Raw genomic sequence first — 22,517 nt, forward strand, 5'->3', positions numbered from 1 at the left:
AATAACAGAAAGTGGTTGGTAATAATCAGAGTTTTGTCCGAGCCAGGTTTAATAGCCTGATGGCTGAGGGGAAGTAACTATTCCTGAACCTGGTTGTTGCAGTCTTCAGGCTCCTGTACCTTCTACCTGAAGGTAGCAGGGAGATGAGTGTGTGGCCAGGATGGTGTGGGTCTTTGATGATACTGCCAGCCTTTTTGAGGCAGCGACTGCGATAAATCCCCTCGATGGAAGGAAGGTCAGAGCCGATGATGGACTGGGCAGTGTTTACTACTTTTTGTAGTCTTTTCCTTTCCAGGGCGCTCAAATTGCCGAACCAAGCCACGATGCAACCGGTCAGCATGCTATCGACTGTGCACCTGTAGAAGTTAGAGAGAGTCTTCCTTGACAATCTGACTCTCCGTAATCTTCTCAGGAAGTAGTGGCGCTGATGTGCTTTTTTGATGATTGCATTAGTGTTCTCGGACCAGGAAAGATCTTCATCGATGTGCACGCCCAGGAATTTGAAGCTCTTGACCCTTTCAACCATCGACCCGTTGATATAAATGGGACTGTGGGTCCCCCTCCTACTCCTTCCAAAGTCCACAATCAGTTCCTTGGTTTTGCTGGTGTTGAGGGCCAGGTTATTGCGCTGGCACCATATGGACAGTTGCTCGATCTCTCTTCTGTACTCTGACTCATCCCCATCAGTGATACGCCCCACAATAGTGGTGTCGTCAGCGAACTTGATGATGGAGTTCGCACTGTGGTTCGCTACGCAGTCATGGGTATAGAGTGAGTACAGCAGGGGGCTGAGCACGCAGCCTTGAGGTGCTCCCGTGCTGATTGTTATTGAGGCTGACACATTTCCACCAATACGAACAGACTGTGGTCTGTGGACGAGGAAGTCAAGGATCCAGTTGCAGAGGGATGCGCAGAGACCCAGTTCTGCGAGTTTGGTAACCAGTTTGGAGGGGATGATTGTGTTAAATGCCGAGCTGTAATCAATGAATAACAGCCTGACATATGAGTTTTTGTTGTCCAAGTGGTCCAGAGCGGAGTGGAGGGCCAGCGAGATCGCATCCACCGTTGATCTGTTGTGGCGGTACGCGAACTGCAGTGGGTCCAGGTTTTTGTCGATGTAGGAGTTGATTTGCTCCATGATCAACCTCTCAAAGCACTTCATCACCACCGGCGTTAGTGCCACTGGCCGATAGTCATTGAGGCATGTCACCTTACTCTTCTTGGGCACCGGTATAATTGATGCCCTTTTAAAGCAGGTGGGGACCTCAGACCTCAGAAGTGAGAGGTTGAAAATGTCCGTAAAAACTCCCGCCAGTTGGTCCGCACAGGTTTTTAGAACACGACCGGGTATACCATCAGGACCAGGTGCTTTTCGGGGGTTCTTACCAGATTCTTTCTTCCTATAAATTTTCCCTCATTAAACTCCACTTGCATTAAGGATCTATATCCTGTTGCAGAGTCCAAATATCCTCATCACAATCTGCTCTCTTTCATAGTTTCGTATCATGGCTACACTTGGATACATTGCACTCTGTCCCCTTCTCTAGCATTAATATAAAAGATGTGTGGACCTTCAAACACATATATTCAGGATACTTTGAAATGACTAAGCATAAGAATCAATCTTATGCAATTACTAAGCATTCTATTCTATGTCTATTGAGCTGATCCGTCTATTAAACTGAGCTGATCAGACTTTCCTAATAACCTTGCAGTACAAAAACAAATGCACTTCTTACCAATAGAAAAACATCCAATGAAGATTTGACCAGTCTTCTTTCCTTTTTGATAAATTATTATTTCAAATTCTCTTTGGGATAGCTTATCTGGGCTTCCACAGGAAGCAGTAGTTCCATGGTGATGATCACTTTGCTACCACATTCCTCATGACGATCAGTGAGAGAGTGCAAACTTCTAAAGATTTTCTAGAACTTACAGTGGCTTGCAAAAGTATTCATACCCCTTGAACTTTTCCACATTTTGTCACATTACAACCACAAACGTAAATGTATTTTATTGGGATTTTATGTGATAGACCAACACAAAGTGGCGCATAATTGTGAAGTGGAAGGAAAATGATACATGGTTTTCAAATTTTTTTACAAATAAAAAACTGAAAAGTGTGGCGTGCAAAAGTATTCAGCCCCCTTTACTCTGATATCCCTAAATAAAATCCAGTGCAACCAATTGCTTTCAGAAGTCACCTAATTAGTAAATAGAGTCCACTTGTGTGTAATCTAATCTCAGTATAAATACAGCTGTTCTGTGAAGGCCTCAGAGGTTTGTTAGAGAACATTAGTGAACAAACAGCATCATGAAGCCCAAGGAACACACCAGACAGGTCAGGGATAAAGTTGTGGAGAAGTTTAAAGCAGGGTTAGGTTATAAAAAAATATCCCGCTTTGAACATCTCACGGAGCACTGTTCAATCCATCATCCGAAAATGGAAAGAGTATGTAACAACTGCAAACCTACCAAGACATGGCCGTCCACCTAAACTGACAGGCCAGGCAAGGAGAGCATTGATCAGAGAAGCAGCCAAGAGGCCCATGGTAACTCTGGAGGAGCTGCAGAGATCCACAGCTCAGGTGGGAGAATCTGTCCACAGGACAACTATTAGTCGTGCACTCCACAAATCGGGCCTTTATGGAAGAGTGGCAAGAAGAAAGCCATTGTTGAAAAAAAGCCATAAGAAGTCCCGTTTGCAGTTTGCCACAAGCCATGTGGGGGACACAGCAAACATGTGGAGGAAGGTGCTCTGGTCAGATGAGACCAAAATTGCAGTTTTTGGCCTAAATGCAAAACGTTATGTGTGGCGGAAAACTAACACTGCACATCACCCTGAACACTCCATCCCCACTGTGAAACATGGTGGTGGCAGCATCATGCTGTGGGGATGCTTTTATTCAGCAGGGACAGGGAAGTTGGTCAGAGTTGATGGGAAGATGGATGGAGCCAAATACAGGGCAATCTTGGAAGAAAACCTGTTAGAGTCTGCAAAAGACTTGAGAATGGGGCGGAGGTTCACCTTCCAGCAGGACAACGACCCTAAACATACAGCCAGAGCTACAATGGAATGGTTTAGATCAAAGCATATTCATGTGTTAGAATGGCCCAGTCAAAGTCCAGACCTAAATCCAATTGAGAATCTCTGGCAAGACTTGAAAATTGCTGTTCACAGACGCTCTCCATCCAATCTGACTGAGCTTGAGCTATTTTGCAAAGAAGAATGGGCAAAATTTTCAGTCTCTAGATGTGCAAAGCTGGTAGAGACATACCCCAAAAGACTTGCAGCTGTAATTGCAGCGAAAGGTGGTTCTACAAAGTATTGACTCAGGGGGGCTGAATACTTTTGCACGCCACACTTTTCAGTTTTTTATTTGTAAAAAAATTTGAAAGCCATTTATCATTTTCCTTCCACTTCACAATTATGCACCACTTTGTGTTGGTCTATCGCATAAAATCCCGATAAAATACATTTACGTTTGTGGTTGTAACGTGACAAAATGTGGAAACGTTCAAGGGGTATGAATACTTTTGCAAGCCACTGTAAGTTCTAGAAAATCTTTAGAAGTTTGCACTCTCTCACTGATCGTCATGAGGAATGTGGTAGCAAAGTGATCATCACCATGGAACTACTGCTTCCCGTGGAAGCCCAGATAAGCTATCCCAAAGAGAATTTGAAATAATTTATCAAAAAGGAAAGAAGACTGGTCATGGATGCATTGGTGATCATTTTCCAATGTTCTATAGATTCTGGATCAGTTCCTGTGGATTGGAGGGTAGCTAATGTTATCGCACTTTTCAAGAAAAGAGGGAGGGAGAAAGCAGGGAATTATCAGTTAGCCTGACACCGGTGATGGGGAAGATGCTGGAGTCGATTATCAAAGATGTAATAGCGGTGCACCTGGATAGCAGTAACAGGATCGGTCCAAGTCAGCATGGATTTAAGAAGTGGAAATCATGCTTGACAAATCTGGAATTTTTTGAGGACGTAACAAGTAAAATGGACAAGGGAGAGCCAGTGGATGTAGTGTACTTGGACTTATTGAAAGCCTTTGATATGGTCATACGCAGGAGATTAGTTGGCAAAATTAGAGAACATGGTATTGGGGGTAGGATAATGACATGGATAGAAAATTGGTTTGTCGACAGGAAACAAAGAGTAGGGATTGACGGGTCCCTTTTAATAGACAATAGGTGCAGGAGTAGGCCATTCGGCCCTTCGGGCCAGCAACGCAGAATGGCAGGCAGTGACCAGTGGGGTGCCGCAAGGCACGGTGCTGGGACCGCGGCTACAGTATTTACAATATACATTAAAGATTTAGATGAAGGAATTAAAAGTAACATTAGCAAATTTGCAGATGACACAAAGCTGGGTGGAAGTGTGAACTGTGAGGAGGATGCTATGAGGATGCAGGATGATTTGGATAGGTTGGGTGAGTGGGCAGATGCAGTATAATGTGGATAAATGTGAGGTTATCCACTTTGGTGGCAAGAACGGGAAGGCAGATTATTATCTGAATGGTGTCAGGTTTGGAAAAGGGGAAGTGCAATAAGACCTGGGTATCCTTGTACATCAGTCACTGAAGATAAGCATGCAGGTACAACAGGCAGTGAAGAAAGCCTTCATATTGAGAGGAGTTGAGTATAGGAGCAAAGAGGACCTTCTGCTGTTTTACAGGGCCCTGGTGAGACACGTGGAGTATTGTGTGCAGTTTTGGTCTCCTAATTTGTGGAAGGACATCCTTGCTATTGAGGGAGTGCAGCGTAGGTTCACGAGGTTAATTCCCAGGGTGGCTGGACTGTCATATGATGAAAGAATGGAGCGACTGGGCTTGTATTCACTGGAATTTAGAAGGGTGAGAGGGGATCTTGTAGAAACACATAAAATTATTATGGACTGGACACAATAGAGGCAGGAAACGTGTTCCCCATGTTGGGGGAGTCCAGAACCAGGGGCCACAGTTTAATAATATGGGGTAGGCCATTTAGAACTGAGATGAGGAAAAGCTTTTTCACATAGAGTTGTGAATTTATGCCTCAGAAGGCAGTGGAGGGCGATTCACTGGATTCGTTCAAGAGAGCGATAGATAAAGCTCTTAGGGCTAGTGGCATCAAGGGATATGGGGAGAAGGCAGGAACTGGCTACTGATTGTGGTGAATGGTGGTGCTGACTTGAAGGGCCGAATGGCCTACTCCTGCAACTATTGTCTATGTATCTATGATAGGTTTATCAGTAGGTGAAGTTGAGAGGGATATGGGCCAAACACTGGCAAATGGGACTAGCTTTGATGGGGCATCTTGGTTGGCATTGAAGAGTTGGGCTGAAGGGCCTCGTGCTGTACGACTCGTGAGTGAGTTGATTTAAATGTACTTTTGGTTGTATTTTTAGTTTTGTTAAAATGAAACAGCACCGAGCCTTCTTAAAAAGAACCTTACATATTTTACGTAAAGTTTTTTTGGAGCCCATTTTTTATTTCATCTTTCCTAAAGTGTTACCTCAATTTAATTATATGTTGTGAAATTACTGCTCATGGTAAACTTGCTTTAATTTACTAATTTGTAGGTAATTCCAATGTGTCTTAAGTAATTCTAAACTTTTCCCTAACCTTGAATCTATGTTCAAAAGAAATTACAAATGCACATGTTAGCCTGAGCATTTTCATCACTATTAAGGAACCAAATATTGTCAAGAATATCAAAATAATATTTTTCATGCAATATTATTGAAGCGTATTTGATTAGTTTTATTGCTGTTTGAGAGACACTGCTGTGTAAAACTGCATTCCATTTTTGACAATAGTTCAAAATAATTAATTGGCTTTAAAGTGCTTTGAAACATCTTGAAGACATAAAAGATGCATTAAAAAGCATAATCTTGTCAGAACATTCCAAAGTGATCTGTACAATGGCCGAGAAATTTGCTTGCAGCACCATAATTCCTCAGGATTACTAAAAAGTTTGTGATTCTATATTGCTAAAGCATCACCTCAGTGTCATTTCCTCCGAGCTTTTTAATTAATCCAGATTTATTAACTTTTACTAGAAACATTAATGTCATGATTCAACAGGAGCAGAAAAGCAGTGGAATTATAAGCTGTAAGCCACATGCCAGATGCCAAATTTCACACTTTTTGGGGAGCAATGATTTTAATGCTAATCCCTGCAAACAGGAGGAAAGAAGTTGGGGCTTAGTAACTTAAATACAGGAAACTCAGCATCCAGGCGCCCTCCGCCATTTTAATGACCAGCAGATATCTGTGTGGCCGACCATCATCATGCCATGCAGGATACTTGATTAACATTTGTAAAACCACTTGCACAGAATCAATTGGAATACAATTTTAAATGTACAACTGCTGTGCATAATTCATAGGTGTCATAAACCTGGTGGCAAGGAAAGCAGGAATTGTATGCTTCACAATGCATGTGCTTTTCTCCATACCCCTCAATGGCTTAGAAAAAAAGATATGCTTCCTTTCATAGAAATGTTTGACCTCACCAACCCTGATCACAATCACTCCCTCACCCTGGTCACAGCTTTCTGGATCACAGGCTCTTTCTTGGTTCAACACTGACTCAACCTGGCACACTGTCTCTCCTCTTTGCAGATTTGACACGTGTGTGTGTGTGTGTGTGTGTGTGTGTGTGTGTGTGTGTGTGTGTGTGTGTGTGTGTGTGTGTGTGTGTGTGTGTGTGTGCGTGCGTGTGTGTGTCTCTCTTTTTCTTTATATCTTTTGTGTTTTGCAGTGACAATCATGGCCTTACTGTATTCCTCCCTTTCCTACCTATTATGAGTTTCTCCACTTCATCTCACAACCAATACCTAACAGTTAATACACAATCCCATCTTGGCTTCCCACTAGTGAGCCAGTAGGTCCTGTTTGCTAGCAGCCACGTGAGAATGCATTGTGTGGCAGAACCGCATGAGCCTGTGTTGCTGTGTTCTTCAAAAGATTTTATCTACTCATCTTCCCAGGAGACATGGGAGCAATGACTGTACTGATGTTGCTTGTAGATTCCCTAATTACAAATAAAATTGTGATACCTCTTGTTGAGATGCTTTGTGTTTCTCACTTAGAACAGTCAAATCTATGTCTAGCTTCTGCTTCTCCAAAGTAGTGTTAGAGATTTGAAGTGTAAGTTGAATCGATTCTTCTGTTACAGCTTCCAGCTGTTTCTTCACTTTTTCCAGATTATCTTCTTTGCGTATCAGCTGTGAAGAATAAATATTATTTTCATATTACAAACCATAACACTTACTCAAATTATCAAGTAAATGGAAATATATCATAGCTGCGATAGCAGTAACACAATATTCCTATTGGGGTATATTTGATTGTGTTCAGATCTTGAACCCATTCTCCATTATCTGTACTGCTTCACTGCATTCACTGTGGATTGGTGTGCAGTTGCAGGATTAAAGAGCTGAAGGTGTCAAGATTATTTGGTTCAGACAAACCTAAATACAGTTGCAGTCTAAAATCAGTGAAATTTATGTTTTTTTCTATATATTTGCTGAAGTAGCTTATAAATTACAAGTGCTACCAACATGTTTGAAAAATCTCTGCAATGCTCAAAATTTCAAATCTAAGGAGACTATTATGTAGGGAAATCTAAATAGCTTACTTAACTATACCTCTCACATATAGACTCTGATGAGAGGTTCTTTCAACAATAATTCTACGCGCTCTCCCAGTGTCCTATTTAAAGGGGCATCATCACCTCATGAGATTACAAGAAGCTTTAATGATGCATCACCAATTATGTAAATGCTACATTTTCTTTCTTTCTATAGGTAGCCAATTGAACTGATGAGCTCACTACTGTTATGATAAATCATTGTTGCTTACGTGCAGTAAAGTTAACTGCCAGCTCTTTTTCTCTTCAGTTATGATAAATTACATTCTTCGTGTTTTGGCATAAAGAAGTCATTGCCAAATTAACTCTTCATTAAATCCAATGCTAACAACATAATAAGGTCTGGTGTACTATTTAGTTGTCTTTAACTGATTTTGAAGTATCAAAGGAGTACTTTAAACATGCAATATTTCCATGAAGATCCTTAACAAGTTCAAGTGAGTTTATTGTCATGTGTCCCTGATAGGTCAATGAAATTCTTGCTTCGCTTAGCTTAGAATAAAGAAGAATTGTTTTTACATCATCCTTGAATATCCCAATATTAATATAGTTTAGCTAGGTATGTTGCAAAGCCTACCTGAAGCGTCGCTGAAAATCTGTCGCTGCGGGTGTGTGCGATTTTGGCGCCGTTTAGAGGGGGGCGGGTTTAAAACGCGATTTTCTCTAGGCTGTTCAAATCGAAGATGTTCAGCCTAGTTAATTATTAACGAAAAATCGCTGGACGACCCCGTCGCAAAAGCTATTATTAGTTTTAAAGGCCTCGTATAATAGTTATAGTAGTTTAAAAATCAATCTCTAAACCCGCGACCACCGGCAGCTGTCAGGGTTGCATAGAGCAAATAATAGAAGGTAGGCTGCTTATTTTTACATTAAAAAGGGCTTCTTAAGATCCCTTTATACAAAGTTTAATATTGCGAGTAGCTCATTTTGGGCCCATTATATCCCGCAGTATTTTTCTGGGCTTTTGAGGGCACAAATCTAGCGCAATGTGAACGTTCTAAACCAGCGCGTTCACAGGATCCCACTAGAAAGCTGATTTAAAATGGACTTTAATTTACAGCAATTGAACACTAAATTCCTTCCATTTGGCCTATAAATTAATGTAAATGAGATTTAAAAATCATGTTTTATTGTGAATTATTTATGAATATTATTTGGACACTTAGGCTATTTAAAAATGTTAATCATTTATTAAGAAATGGATAGATGTTTAGATCTAGTAATTGAAGTTTGAAATTAGCTACACTTGGGTAACTAACTAATTATATGCTTTAATTTCAGGTCATCCAAGTAAGATTATTTTATATTTGTTTCAGAATGGTTCAATCTATGATAACTGAAAATTTCATTCAGTTCTCTTAATTATTAAGAAGGTTATGGGCTTTTGACTGCACACGATCACAGCTTTTTTGTTATGTCCATAGAAAATCAATAGGGAACAAGATGCTAATTTCCGAGTATGAAAATGGCCATAACATTTTAAATACTTGAGATATGAAAGTGAATTAGGTGTCAAATTAAACTTCTTTTTATGCTTTATCTGATGGGATAAATTACAGACTTGATTTTTTAAATCTCAAAATTTTGTAACATTGCTACTTTAGCTGTTGAGCTAGAAATATAAATGCCCCAAATGAAACTGAACACATGAGATGAACAGGAAAGGTTTGAATTAGATACCTATTTTATACCATGCTGGATTTTATGTTCCATAGAGAACAAATTTCAAACAATTTTAAACAATTTTCAAATTCAAAGACATACAACATCTTCAAACATGTGTTTCTATGCTATCTCGTACAACGTGTACTGTTTGTTGAAATTAGTTTGTTCGATTATAGTTATATTTTTCATGCTGACTATCATGCCTGTAACCTACATAGTTACAGGACACATTCCTAAGAATATAGCTTTTAACAAGCACTTATATTTTGCTTGTATAACTAAAACTGTACTTTATCTCATGTGTTATCTCATGTGTACTTTCTCTCAATAATTTTGGTGTTTATTATGCCAACGTACAAAACTTCGTACAGACAGCACCCGTAGTCGGGATCGAACCTGGGTTTCCGGTGGTGCAAGCGCTGGAAGGCAGCACCTCTTCCGCTGCTCCACTGTGCCATCCTGATTGATTAACATTGATAGAGCTAACAATTGTGTAAGGTATAGAAATGAAACACTATTGAAATAGGAGGTACTTCTTAAACATATTACTAGGACATAATTTATCAAGAATTAATTGTTGAACGTATAGATTAAACACTTAATGCCAATGAGGGGTTCCAAAATTAAAAAGGAGGGAAATGGACTGATGAGGTTTAATGTGGGACCTTTCTTCGCCCTGCTGAGTTCCTCCAGCACTTTGTTTTTTATGGTCAAGATTCCAGCATCTGCAGGTCATTGCATCTCAACTTAAGACCTCCTTAATAACACACTGAGCAAGAAATTCAACAAATAACCGAAAACACTCACCTCAGAATAGCAGCTGCTATACTGATGTTGCAAATCCTCTCTGCTGTCCTGCAACATAGACGCCTTCTCTTCTCTGCTTAAAACCTGCAAAACATTTGTTCAAGTAGTTTAATTCAATATCAAAGGGAATTAGACCAATTTAATTTATAACCAGGCTAACAAGCCACCCAAATAATTTTTAAAAGGCACAGAATTGTAGACAATTGATCTTTATCTATTTGCTGCATGAATTTGTTCATGGAGTGTCTTACAAAAATATGTTCTGATTTCAGCTTTGGCCTCCAAGCCAAGTTTCAGATCAGTGACTACTGCCTTTTCTCGTAGCTTAGAATTTAACAGTGTTGCTGTGTTTCTGTTTTAGCTTACAAATGTCTTACAAACGTATCAGGGCTATATGAGTGTGGAACATCTAGATAATAATGTGTACTCAGCTTGCACATTCTATTGATTTCATTTTCTGTTTTATGTAGCTAATTAAACACAGTTACGGAAGTGTGGGGGAAAAAATCATTTTCTGCTTTGTTAGGGAGGAGGTAGTGGTGCGGGGATCGGTTGTGGTCGGGGAGGTCGACTTTTTACATTTCAAGTTAAAGACTTGGTAAATGGAGCACTTTCACTTATTGTTTTTTAATCTGCCTTTGCTTTTAGAAGCTTACCTTGCGTGTATCTTCTATTGTCTTTGTGTTGGGCCAAAGCCACTGATCCTTGACAGATGGATCACATGCAGCCAGAGCCAGAACCAAAGATGGATTTATTAACTTTAAGTCTCAGGAAAATTTATTGGACCTTGTGTTTGTTGGTCTTCAGAAATTTAATGTTCAGTGTTTACTTTGGGAGATGCTATGAAAGCGACGTCTGTGGAAATATCTGATGCTGATGCTGCTCACAGCAGTCATAGTCAAGAGTGATACAGTGTGGAAATAGGCCCTTCGGCCCAACTTGCCCACACCGGCCAACATGTCCCAGCTACACTAGTCCCACCTGCCTGCGCTTGGTCCATATCCCTTCAAACCTGTCCTATTCATGTTCCTGTCTAACTGTTTCTTAAAAGATGGGATAGTCCTAGCCTCAACTACCTCCTCTGGCACACAAAAAAGCTGGAGAAACTCAGCGGGTGCAGCAGCATCTATGGAGCGAAGGAAACAGGCAACGTTTCGGGCCGAAACCCTTCTTCAGACCACGCCACCCCCGCTGGGCCCACGCCACCCCTGCTGACTTCTGCTGGGTCCACGCCACCCTCGCTGACCCCCGCTGGGTCCACGCCACCCCCGCTGGGTCCACGCCACCCTCGCTGATCCCCGCTGGGCAAACGCCACCCCCGCTGACCGCCGCTGGGTCCACGCCACCCCCGCTGGGCCCACGCCACCCCTGCTGGGCCCTCGCCACCCCCGCTGGGCCCACGCCACCTCCGCTGACCCCCGCTGTGCCCCCGCCATCCCTGCTGGGCTCACGCCACCTTCATCCTCCCCGCCCGCTGGGCCCCTGCTGGGCCCGCGCCACCTTCATCTTCGCCCCCCCGCCCCCGCAAGAAAGAGGGGGGATGTGATAGGGGGGAGGGGAGAGAGAGATGGGGGAGGGGAGAGGGAAAGGGGGATTATCTTTAGTGAGATTGCAAAATTAAGGTAGGTTTTAGAGCTATTATATTTTCTCCTCCATATGAATAATATTAAACAATATCAAATAATATCAAACAATTGGAACTGCTTTCATTTCCTTGATAACAATACTGAAAAATATGAATTCCATAGTTTGTGACATAAATACACATTTTAATGGGATCATTATATACAGATGTAACATTTCAATTTCGAGATCGGGTGGAGGGAGGGGGGGGGGGGGGGTGTTGGGTACAAATATGCGTCAAGCTGATAGCCTAATCGTTAAAGAGTTAAAAGATAGCCTAGTCGATAAAGAGCTGAGAAGAGGAATCAGAGCTGCCAAGGGAAGGTACTCTGAGAAGTTGAGGAGCAAGTTCTCAGCTAATGACTCTTCTTCAGTTTGGAAGGGCATGCAAGAAATCACCAGCTATAAGAGAAAAGCCCCCCGCTCTTTGGACAATCGTCAGCTGACGAACGACCTGAATGTGTTTTACTGCAGGTTTGAAAATCAGAAACGTAACACTGAAATCCCCTCCCCATCAAACACAGCCAGACCCCAGACTGCAAAGAATGGACCCTGCACCCTCTCCTTCCCATTCACCACTTCACACCTACTTAAGGAAAGTCTCCAGTATGAAAAGAGTGGACCCTTTCCCACCCCAACCAACACTTCACACCCACTCACAGCCTGACCTCAGTCTGCAAAGACTGGGCCCTTCTACACCCATCCCACTCCAATCACCACTTCACACCCAATTACTCTTTTTTAACCAGTCCCTGCCTGCTTCAAAGTGTCCACTATTGTCCATGTACCCAAAAAGGTAAGGATTACTGGTCTTATTGACTACAGGCCTGTCGCACTGACCTCTGTAGTCATGAAGACCGTTGCAAGGCTTGTGCTGGCCAAGCTGAAAAATATCACAATCCCTCTGCTGGACCCTCTGCATTTTGCATATTGGGCCAATAGATGTGTGGATGATGCAGTCAATCTGGGCCTGCACTTCATCCTCCAGCACCTAGACCGCCATCCACCTAGCACCTAGACCTATGCGAGGATTTTGTTTTATTGATTTTAGCTCTGCATTCAACACCATTGTGCCAGAGCTACTACGCTCCAAACTTTCTGAGTTGACTGTGCCTGAACCCCTCTGTCGGTGGATCACCAGCTTTCTGACGGACAGGAAGCAGCATGTGAGGTGGGAATGCGTATCTCGGACCCGCAAACGCTCAGCATAGGAGCACCGCAAGATGCGTACTCTCCCCTCTCCTCTACTCTCGCCACACCAACGACTGCACCTGCACAGACACCTCTGTCAAGCTTCTCAAGTTTGCGGATGACACAACCCTGATTGGACTGATCCAGGATGGGATCTCTGTACTCTTTTCAGTTTGACATCTTTCCTATAACATGGTGCCCAGAACTGAACACAATATTCTAAATGCGGTCTCACCAAAGTCTTATACAACTGCAACATGACCTCCCAACTTCTATACTCAATACTCTGACTGATGAAGGCCAAAGTGCCAAAATACTTTTTGACCACCTGATATACCTGCGACACGACCTTCAAGGAACCATGCAACCATCAACTATTCCTCTGCCCACCTGGCTGATTGATCCAGATCCTGCTGCAATCTTTCACAACCATCTTCACTATCTGCAAAACCACTCACTTCTGTATCATCAGCAAACTTGTTAATCTTGCCCTGTTCTGTGACGTTTCACAGAGTGCTGGAGTAACTTTGCGGGCCAGGCTGAGTATAGAAGTTGGGAGGTCATGTTGCAGTTGCATAAGAAGTTGGTGAGGCCGCATTCAGTGTATTGTGTTCAGTTCTGGGCACCATGTTATAGGAAATATGTCATCAAACAGGAAAGGGTACAGTGAAGATTTATGAGGATGTTGCCAGGACTAGAGAGCCAGAGCTATAGGGAGAGGTTGAGTAGGCTGGGACTATTTCATGGAGCACAGGAGGATGAGGGATGATCTAATAGAGGTGTATAAAATCATGATTTGAATAGATATGGTTGAGTCTTTTGCCCAGAGTAAGTGAATCGAGGAGCAGAGGACATAAGTTTAAGGTAAAGGCAAAAGATTTAATAGGAATCTGTGGGGTTTTTCACACAAAGGGTGGTGGGTGTATGGAACAAGCTGCCAGAGGAGGTAGTTGAGGCAGGGACTATTGCAACATTTAAGAAACAGTTAGACAGGTACATGGATAGGACAGGTTCGGAGGGATATGGATCAAACGTGGGCAGGCGGGACTAGTGCAGATGGGGCATGCTGGGCCGAAGGGCCTGTTTCCACACTGTATCACTCTATGACTCTATCTTTCCCTCTCAAACCCATTCTCCTGCCTTCTCCCCATTACCTCTGACACCTGTATCAATCAAGAATCTATCAATCTCCTCCTAAAAAATGTCCATTGACGACCTCCACAGCTGTCTATGGCAATGAATTCCACAGTTCACCACCCTCTGACTTAAGAAATTCCTGCTCATCTCCTTCCTAAAAGAATGTCTTTTAATTCTGAGGCTGTGGCCACTGGTCCTAGACTATCCATGGACCAATGAATAGTGAGGTGGGCATGAGGGTCCTGGTGTTGCTTATATTTGTGTATGTGCTGAATGTTTCCAACATTTGCTGGTTTTGAAATTGATTTCCAAGATCTGCGGTTGTTTGATTTTCATATCCTGTTTGTTTGATCTTTAAGAAAACATCCAAGTATTCCAACCATCTAATAGCTCACACTGGAAACTCTAGTTATAACATAAGGTTTTCTTTAAAAGGCAACATAAATGCTAAAAGCTACCCCATAGCATTATAACTCTTGTCAATTTAATTTGCAAGTTAACAATTGCTCTTCACCTTTTTAAAAATAAGTTGTTTCCTTTAAAATCTGGTTAATTTTTGAATATTGGATATCCAATATGCAGGAGATTTCAAACTATTAAACAACTCCAAATGACTTTCAAATTTGGATACCCAATGATTGTAAATCAAATGATTTTCTAGGATAGAAATAATGCATAGAAAGGATAATGTATTCTCTAGGATAGAAATAATCTCTTTGGACATTCCTGAAATTATTATTATTTTTTTGAACTGTCACATCTGTCAAACTGTATAAACCTTTTCTGCCACAGACCTTACAATCCATTCTGAAGACACTTTCAACTAAAATATTAGCGGAAGAAATGGTTTGTGCACTTGCAATAAATCCCCCAAGATAGCAGCAGATGCATATGACCCTGCTTCTGAAAACCAGTTCCATTGGCTTCAGCGAAAACCAAATTTTACATACAATGTACAATATACTGCTACATTAAATTACATTGAACACTCGTGGTAGCGATTAAAGGTGAATTCATAAAAAAGGACTTTCTAGATGTTGAACAATCCAACGTCAAATCTTAATAACACACAAATGTATTTTCTGTAAATAACATTTTAACAGCCTAACTTACAGAACGTACTGCACAAAAGTAAACGTTCATCAATTGCTGCAGTCCAAGGAAATATGGCTTACGAATGTAGGTGCACGATGAAAGTTAACTATATTGGGTTCCCTGCAGCAAATGTCAGTAGCAATCAGTAACAGAGATTGGCAAAATGCAGGAAATCATCGATTGAAGTGTCAGGGGATGGTCAAGGGTTCCGGCAGTTTAGTATAGTTGGCCAAAAGGTTTTTTACAGATGGGGATAGTGCCAACAATCGTTCGGAAAGTGCCCAATCAATTTTCTGGAGTGAGTGAATTAACTGAAAAATGTTTATTATCATGTTTCACCCTTGGAAAAATACATTTTCAATTACTCAGCCCTTAAATAAATGGAAATCAAATGTATTTGCCTTCAAGTTTGGATAAATGCATATATGCAAATATATTTACATAGTACAAGGTATAAAATAAGTTCTTAATTCAACCAATTTAATGACACCAAGGTTTAACCCAATTAACTTTTTAGTATTTTTTAAATAACTTTTAACTGCAGTTCACGGTAGTATTAAATACATGGCATTGGGCCTTATGGAACTATATGGTTTCAAATATTAGTGCTAGGACTTAATGTCAAATTATTGATTACCAGGATAAAACAATTGGAGATTTTGGCTCGGTCTTGCAGCTTGTCTAATTAGAATTAGAAGTGTCGAAATCCATATGAGCAGGTCTGCTTTTCCAGTAAGAAAAACCATCAAGTCATGAATTATGTGGACTTGCTATTTCAAATATCAGATTTTTGAGTCCTTTGGAGGCTTGAGATGATTCTGACTTCAATCAGCAGGTGTGGCATACTGGTGGGATATTGACTCCATATACACTCAGCTTTCTTCTCCTAATGAATATAGTTATTCATTTACCATCACCTGGCTAGGATAACTCAACATCAAACAATGGAGACCCAGGACAGTTGGAGACAGCGGTGGAGGGTCAGAGCGGTGAGGGCTTGGGTCGGGCACGGGGCTTGTTCTCGCGGAGACCCAGGACAGTTGGAGACAGCGGTGGAGGGTCAGAGCGGTGAGGGCTTGGGTCGGGCACGGGGCTTGTTCTCGCGGAGACCCAGGACAGTTGGAGACAGCGGTGGAGGGTCAGAGCGGTGAGGGCTTGGGTCGGGCACGGGGCTTGTTCTCGCGGAGGCCCAGGACCGTTGGAGACAGCGGTGGAGGGTCAGAGCGGTGAGGGCTTGGGTCGGGCACGGGGCTTGTTCTCGCGGAGACCCAGGACCGTTGGAGACAGCGGTGGAGGGTCAGAGCGGTGAGGGCTTGGGTCGGGCACGGGGCTTGTTCTCGCGGAGACCCAGGACCGTTGGAGACAGCGGTGGAGGGTCAGAGCGGTGAGGGCTTGGGTCGGGCACGGGGCTTGTTCTCGCGGAGACCCAGGACCGTTGGAGACAGCGGTGGAGGGTCAGAGCGGTGAGGGCTTGGGTCGGGCACGGGGCTTGTTCTCGCGGAGACCCAGGACCGTTGGAGACAGCGGTGGAGGGTCAGAGCGGTGAGGGCTTGGGTCGGGCACGGGGCTTGTTCTCGCGGAGACCCAGGACCGTTGGGGACAGCGGTGGAGGGTCAGAGCGGTGAGGGCCTGGGTCGGGCACGGGGCTTGTTCTCGCGGAGACCCAGGACCGTTGGAGACAGCGGTGGAGGGTCAGAGCGGTGAGGGCTTGGGTCGGGCACGGGGCTTGTTCTCGCGGAGACCCAGGACCGTTGGAGACAGCGGTGGAGGGTCAGAGCGGTGAGGGCTTGGGTCGGGCACGGGGCTTGTTCTCGCGGAGACCCAGGACCGTTGGAGACAGCGGTGGAGGGTCAGAGCTTACCAAATCCCGTAACGTTCCACACTCCATAGGGAGGGTTTCTGGGGAAGCCGCTGATTGGTGGGGGCAGACTAGAGGAAGCAGCTGATTGGGTGCAACCTCAGGTTAGCATTTCTGCTTTTTGGTTACAGGTACAGTGATTTAGTAAGGGTACAGTGAGCTAAGGGGGCTAGGGAAGCGGAAAATCAAGATGTGACAGGAGGATCCAGAATGTGTGAAGATAAAGCTCTAGATGTAAAAGGGGCAAAAACGGAAAGGAAGGGTAGTAAAAATCATCTGAAAGTGCTTTATCTAAATGCGCTGTACACGGTATTAGTGAGACCACATTTGGAATACTGTGTACAGTTCTGGGGTCCATACTTAAGAAAGGATGTACTAGCCCTGGAGGCAGTGCAGCGAAGGTTTACAAGATTAATTCCTGCAATGAGGGGATTGACATATGAGGAAAGGTTGAGTAAGCTGGGACTCTACTCTTTGGAGTTTAGAAGAATGAGAGGCGATCTCATTGAAACGTATGAGATCGTGAGGGGCCTTGATCGGGTGGATGCACCGAGGATGTTCCCAATGATCGGGGAGGCTAGAACTAGGGGACATAGTTGCAGAGTGAGGGGGGGCTCTTTTAAAACTGAGATGAGGAAGAACTTCTTCACCCAGAGGGTGGTTAGTTTGTGGAATTCACTGCCCCAGGGAGCAGTGGAAGCAGTAACGTTAAATTTATTCAAGTAAAAAATAGATGGTTTTTTAGCTGCCAAGGGGATAAGGGGCTACGGGGAGAGGGCAGGGATATGGACCTAGGTATGGTTAGTATAGTAGTCCTGAGTGATCTCCTGGACAAGTGTCGATCGCCTGGATTGGGGTCGGAGAGGAATTTCCCGGATTTTTTTCCCGAATTGGACCTGGGTTTTTATCCGGTTTTTTGCCTCCCCCAGGAGATCACGCGGTTCTTGGGGTGGAGGGGGGTGATAGCGGTATAGAGGGGAGGGTAGTGTCTTGTGTTCTGTGTCTTGTGTCTACTGTTTGTGGGTAAGTGTGTCTGTTTAGTGTTCAGCCATGAGTGAATGGCGGTGCGGGCTCGACGGACCTGATGGTCTACTCTCGCACCTACTTTCTATGATTCTATGATTCTATGAATACTGCACCAACATCAGTGTAGAATTTAGTGTATTCAAATTTGAATCGAAATAGAATACACTTGATTAAGCGATTATTATTTAATTGTCATATTTTAATCTGGAGGAAGTATATTGCACAATGTTTTTTCTCAACAGTAGACAAAAGAAACGCCTATTTTTTTTGATTCGGGAAACATTATCAGCCTTGGTACATTCTTCACCATCAACCCACTAGGAATTCATCATTATTATTCTACTGCTATATTTTACAAAAAGTAACATCAAACACTTCGCAGTACAGAATGTAGACATAATTTTATTACCCCAAGTATCTTGAGGCTGTTGGGAATGGACTGCTGAGCAGATTTCAAGATTACAGAGAATTGATTTTGTAAAACATAGAAATAGTACGCAGGTCAATCTAAATTATAAGATTCTCGGCGCAAACATAACACTTGGAAACAAACTGTTCATTGTCTGCTAAGGTGACAGACAGAGGTGTTCAGGTGAATCATATTTTTCTACTTTGAAACAACACAAACATACTTGGATGAATTGAAAATTAAAGACATAAATATTCTAATAACTATGGTGCAGAACTTTCTGAAATGGGAACACTGTCTGCTCACACTGCCATCTTACCTGCTGGACCCACATTCAATTGGAGCAAAAATGCCAGTGGCAGCCTAACTGGCATAGCCTTGCAAAGATAAATAGCAGGTCCTCATGTGGAAAACGTTTGATGTTAGCTAAGCCACATATAAAGGCTTTGCAATTGCCAAAATACTCAAGGGGTGTGAAAGTTTTGGAATATGCTTAAAAGCATAAAGTAATCATATCTTTCAATTTATTTAAGTTGATTAGTTTAAAAAGTGTTTAAGGTAACACAATTAATTAAAAAAGTGTAAATTGCTTTCAACTTCCGTACCTTCTCACAACCAATCTTCCTCATTGATGCAGGTTAAGTGACAGATTTCCCAAGGACACCAAAGGAAAATTGATCTGCTTTTGACAATTTACTATTTTACCGAAGCCAATTAACCTACAAACTTGCATGTCTTTTAAGTGTGGGAGGAACAGGGAGATCCCGGAGAAAACCCACGCAGGTCACGGGAAGAACGTACAAACTACGTACAGGCAGCACCCATAGTCAGGATCAAACACGGGTCTCTGGCGTTGTAAGGTAACAGCTCTACCGCTATGCCACCTTGCCGCCCATGTCTTAGAAAGTTTGTGATCTCAGCATTCATGCATGAATGCAGGAATCCCAAACCTCCGCACCATCATGCAGGGAGTGCCAATAAGTTCATGCAGAACTGAGGGCTAAATGGTCTGTTCCTGTGCTGTGTTCTGCAACTGTTGCCGTTTATCAGGAATATCTGGCCCATTATAATTTCTAGAATTTACTGGTTATGGCACTCAATTATTAGCCGTAATCCTAATTTATCGATTTTATAAAGTTACATTAAACCATGGATTCACAGAGTCATAAAGAGTGGAAACAGGCCCTCCGGCCGATCTTGCCCACACCGACCAACATGTCCCATCTACACTAGTTCCATCTGCTTGTATTTGGCCCATAACACTTTAAACCTGTCCTATCCATGTACCTGTCCAAATGTTTCTTAAACATGGAAATACGTAAAATGCTGGAGTAACACAGCGGGCCAGGCAGCATCCTAGGAAACCCTAGACAGATGTCGTTTCGGGTCGGGATCTTTCTTCAGAATGATTGTGGGGGTGTGAGTAAAGAGAACTAGAAGAGAGGAGGGTCTGGACAAAGTGTGAAGCAAGTGACTGATGATATATGAAATCTTTAGGAATATAGATGGATGGAGAGGAAAAAGATAGGTACATGCTCAGTGGAGGGGAGGGGCAGAGGAGAAGAAAGTGTGTGTGTGTGTGTGTGTGTGGGGGGGGGGGGGTTATGGGGAAGAAAGGGGTCTTTTGTAGAGCTGATGTTGGAGAATTCAATGTTCATACCGTTAGGTTATAAGCTACCTAGGCGGATATGAGGTGCTTTTCCTCCACTTTGTGTGTGGTCTCAAGAGCCTGTCCCACTTAGGTGATTTTTCAGCGGACTGCCGGCGAATTGCACACACACACACACAAACACATCGCAAAGGCGGGGCCAGGGCAAGCGGGGGGGGGGGGGGGTGTGGGGGAGCGCTGTCTGAAATTCACACGGTGCAAAGCCAAGGTGATACCGCGATGAACAGGAAGGTTAAGACGGCTAGCACAGTGTACGGTGAGTCCTTCAAAAGGGGGGAAGAAGAGGGGAGAAGGAGTGAGAAGGAGGGAGAAGGGGGGGGGGGAGAATGGGGGAAGAAGGAGTGGAGACACTTTTAAGAAACCAGACAACTTTTAACAAGCCAGAGATACACACCTGTGAAGTTCGGCGGGCATTTAACATTACCGGTCGGTTATCCTTGGTTCTGAAAACTTGCGCTTATGTTTTTTTTCCTCAATGATCAATGAAAATGACCGGTCAGCAAAGGCGAGGGTGTCCCTCTCCCATTGGTATGGAACATTTGCATTTTTCAGCTTGAAATTGTGCAATATGGTGCATACTGTAGCGAGTCTTTTAACTTAGACTTGAATGCAATACATTTGCTTTAAATTGGATTGGAGCGTTTTTGAAAGGGGGGAGGCTGTGCGATCACTGATCACTGGCCTTGGGGGTACCCGGTGAGGGAGTGGAGCAACCGAGTGGGGAGGGGATGTGGAAGAAGGGTGTCCCCCCTCCCAGGGTAGGAACCTTTTGAAATTTGATGTGTTAAATTCATGTTTTAGTGCACTGTAGAAGTATGATTTCAATGTTTTTTGTGTGAAGTATTTTTAAGAGGTAACTTTTTAAGGGGTAACTTTATCCACACAAAGGGTGATGGGTGTATGGAACAAGCTGCCAGAGGAGGTAGTTGAGGCAGGGACCATCCCAACATTTAAGAAAAAGTTAGACTGATACATGGATAGGACAGGTTTGGAGGTATGGACCAAAAGCAGGTGGCGTAGCTGGGACATGTTGGCGGGTGTGGGCAAGTTGCACCGAAGGGCCTGTTTTCACACTGTATCACTCTATGACAACATTATACCTCCACCATGCATGAATGCTTCAAAATCAAGTGATCGAGTTTTATTGCCACATACTCAAGCATAGAAACATAGAAAATAGGTGCAGGAATAGGCCATCGGCCCTTCGAGCCAGCACTGCCATTCAATATGATCATGGCTATTCATCTAAAATCAGTACCTCTTTCCTGTTTTTTCCCCATATCCCTTGATGTCGTTAGCCCCAAGAACTAAATGTAACTCTCTCTTGAAAACATCCAGTGAATTGGCCTGCACTGCCTTCTGTGGCAGAGAATTCCACAGATTCACAACTCTCTGTGTGAAGAAAGTTTGTCCTCATCTCAGTCCTAACTGGCCTACCCTTTATTCTTAAACTGTGACCCCTGGTTCTGAACGCCCCCAACATCGGGAACATTTTTCCTGCAGTTACAGTAAGTGAAAATCTAGCAGGCAAGCAGGATGCTTTCACCACTATCTTCCACCGTATCTACCCAGTGCTTGGTACTTACTTCCAGCAGCCACTGGTTGTCCTCCAGGATACACCGAGCCGCAGCCTGATCCATGCCGGTCACCTGGGCGAATTCGGCCCAGAGACTCTCATGGCAGCGGCGCAACGCTTCGACGCCTCCGACGGCCCGGGACTCTTGCACTGAGGCTTCTCCATGGCCGGAGCTGCAGTGAGCGACTCGCCAGCCCGGCAAACACTCGCCAGCCCCGCTCCCCGTCCGCATCTGTCCCCGTGGCTGCTACTGCTTCCAACACCCATGCAGTTGATATGAGTTTTGAAATTTTCGTTGATCACAAAATTTCTCACAACAGAGCGAGAGAAATTTGTGATCAGCGTGAGAATTTGGTGAAATGCGTGCTTCTCACGCTCAATGCACGGGAGGTGGCAGCCCTGCCTCTCAATCCCCCTCTCCTTCTCTCCTCTCTCTCTCCACCTCTCTTTCTCTCCCCTCTCTCTCTCTCCCTCCCACCTCACTCTCATCCCTCTCTCTCCCCCTCTCTTCCACTCTCTCTCCTCTCAACCCCCCTGTCTCTCCCCCCTCCCCCTCTCTCTCTCCTCTGTCTCACCTCTCTCTCTCTCCCTCTCTCTCCCCCCCTCTCTCTCTCCTCTCTTCCCCTCTCTCTCTCCCCTCTCTCTCTCCCTCTCTCTCCCTCCCACCTCACTCTCCCCCTCTCTCTCCCCCCCTCTCCCTTCTATTTCCCCTAACTCTCTCTCCCCTCTTTCCCCTAACTCTCTCTGCCCCCCCCTCGCTCCCCCCCTCTCTCTCTCCTCTCTTCCCCTCTCTCTACCCTCTCTCTCCCCCTCTCTC

The 22,517-nt window shown here is 43.8% G+C and overlaps 1 protein-coding gene across 3 annotated transcripts in view; it reads right to left on the reverse strand.

Moving 5' to 3' along the window:
• Positions 1-22,517, reverse strand: part of pmfbp1 (polyamine modulated factor 1 binding protein 1) — a 578,164-nt gene that overhangs the window by 188,101 nt on the left and 367,546 nt on the right. For all 3 annotated transcript variants that reach the window (XM_033035745.1, XM_033035744.1, XM_033035743.1), the window contains 2 exons: positions 10,117-10,200; positions 7,052-7,219 (listed from right to left, as the gene is read on the reverse strand). In XM_033035745.1, coding sequence (XP_032891636.1) covers positions 7,052-7,219; positions 10,117-10,200 — 252 coding nt within the window. The remainder of the gene's footprint in view (positions 1-7,051; positions 7,220-10,116; positions 10,201-22,517) is intronic.

This window comes from Amblyraja radiata, chromosome 17 (assembly GCF_010909765.2).
Source record: "Amblyraja radiata isolate CabotCenter1 chromosome 17, sAmbRad1.1.pri, whole genome shotgun sequence".
Taxonomy (NCBI): domain Eukaryota; kingdom Metazoa; phylum Chordata; class Chondrichthyes; order Rajiformes; family Rajidae; genus Amblyraja; species Amblyraja radiata.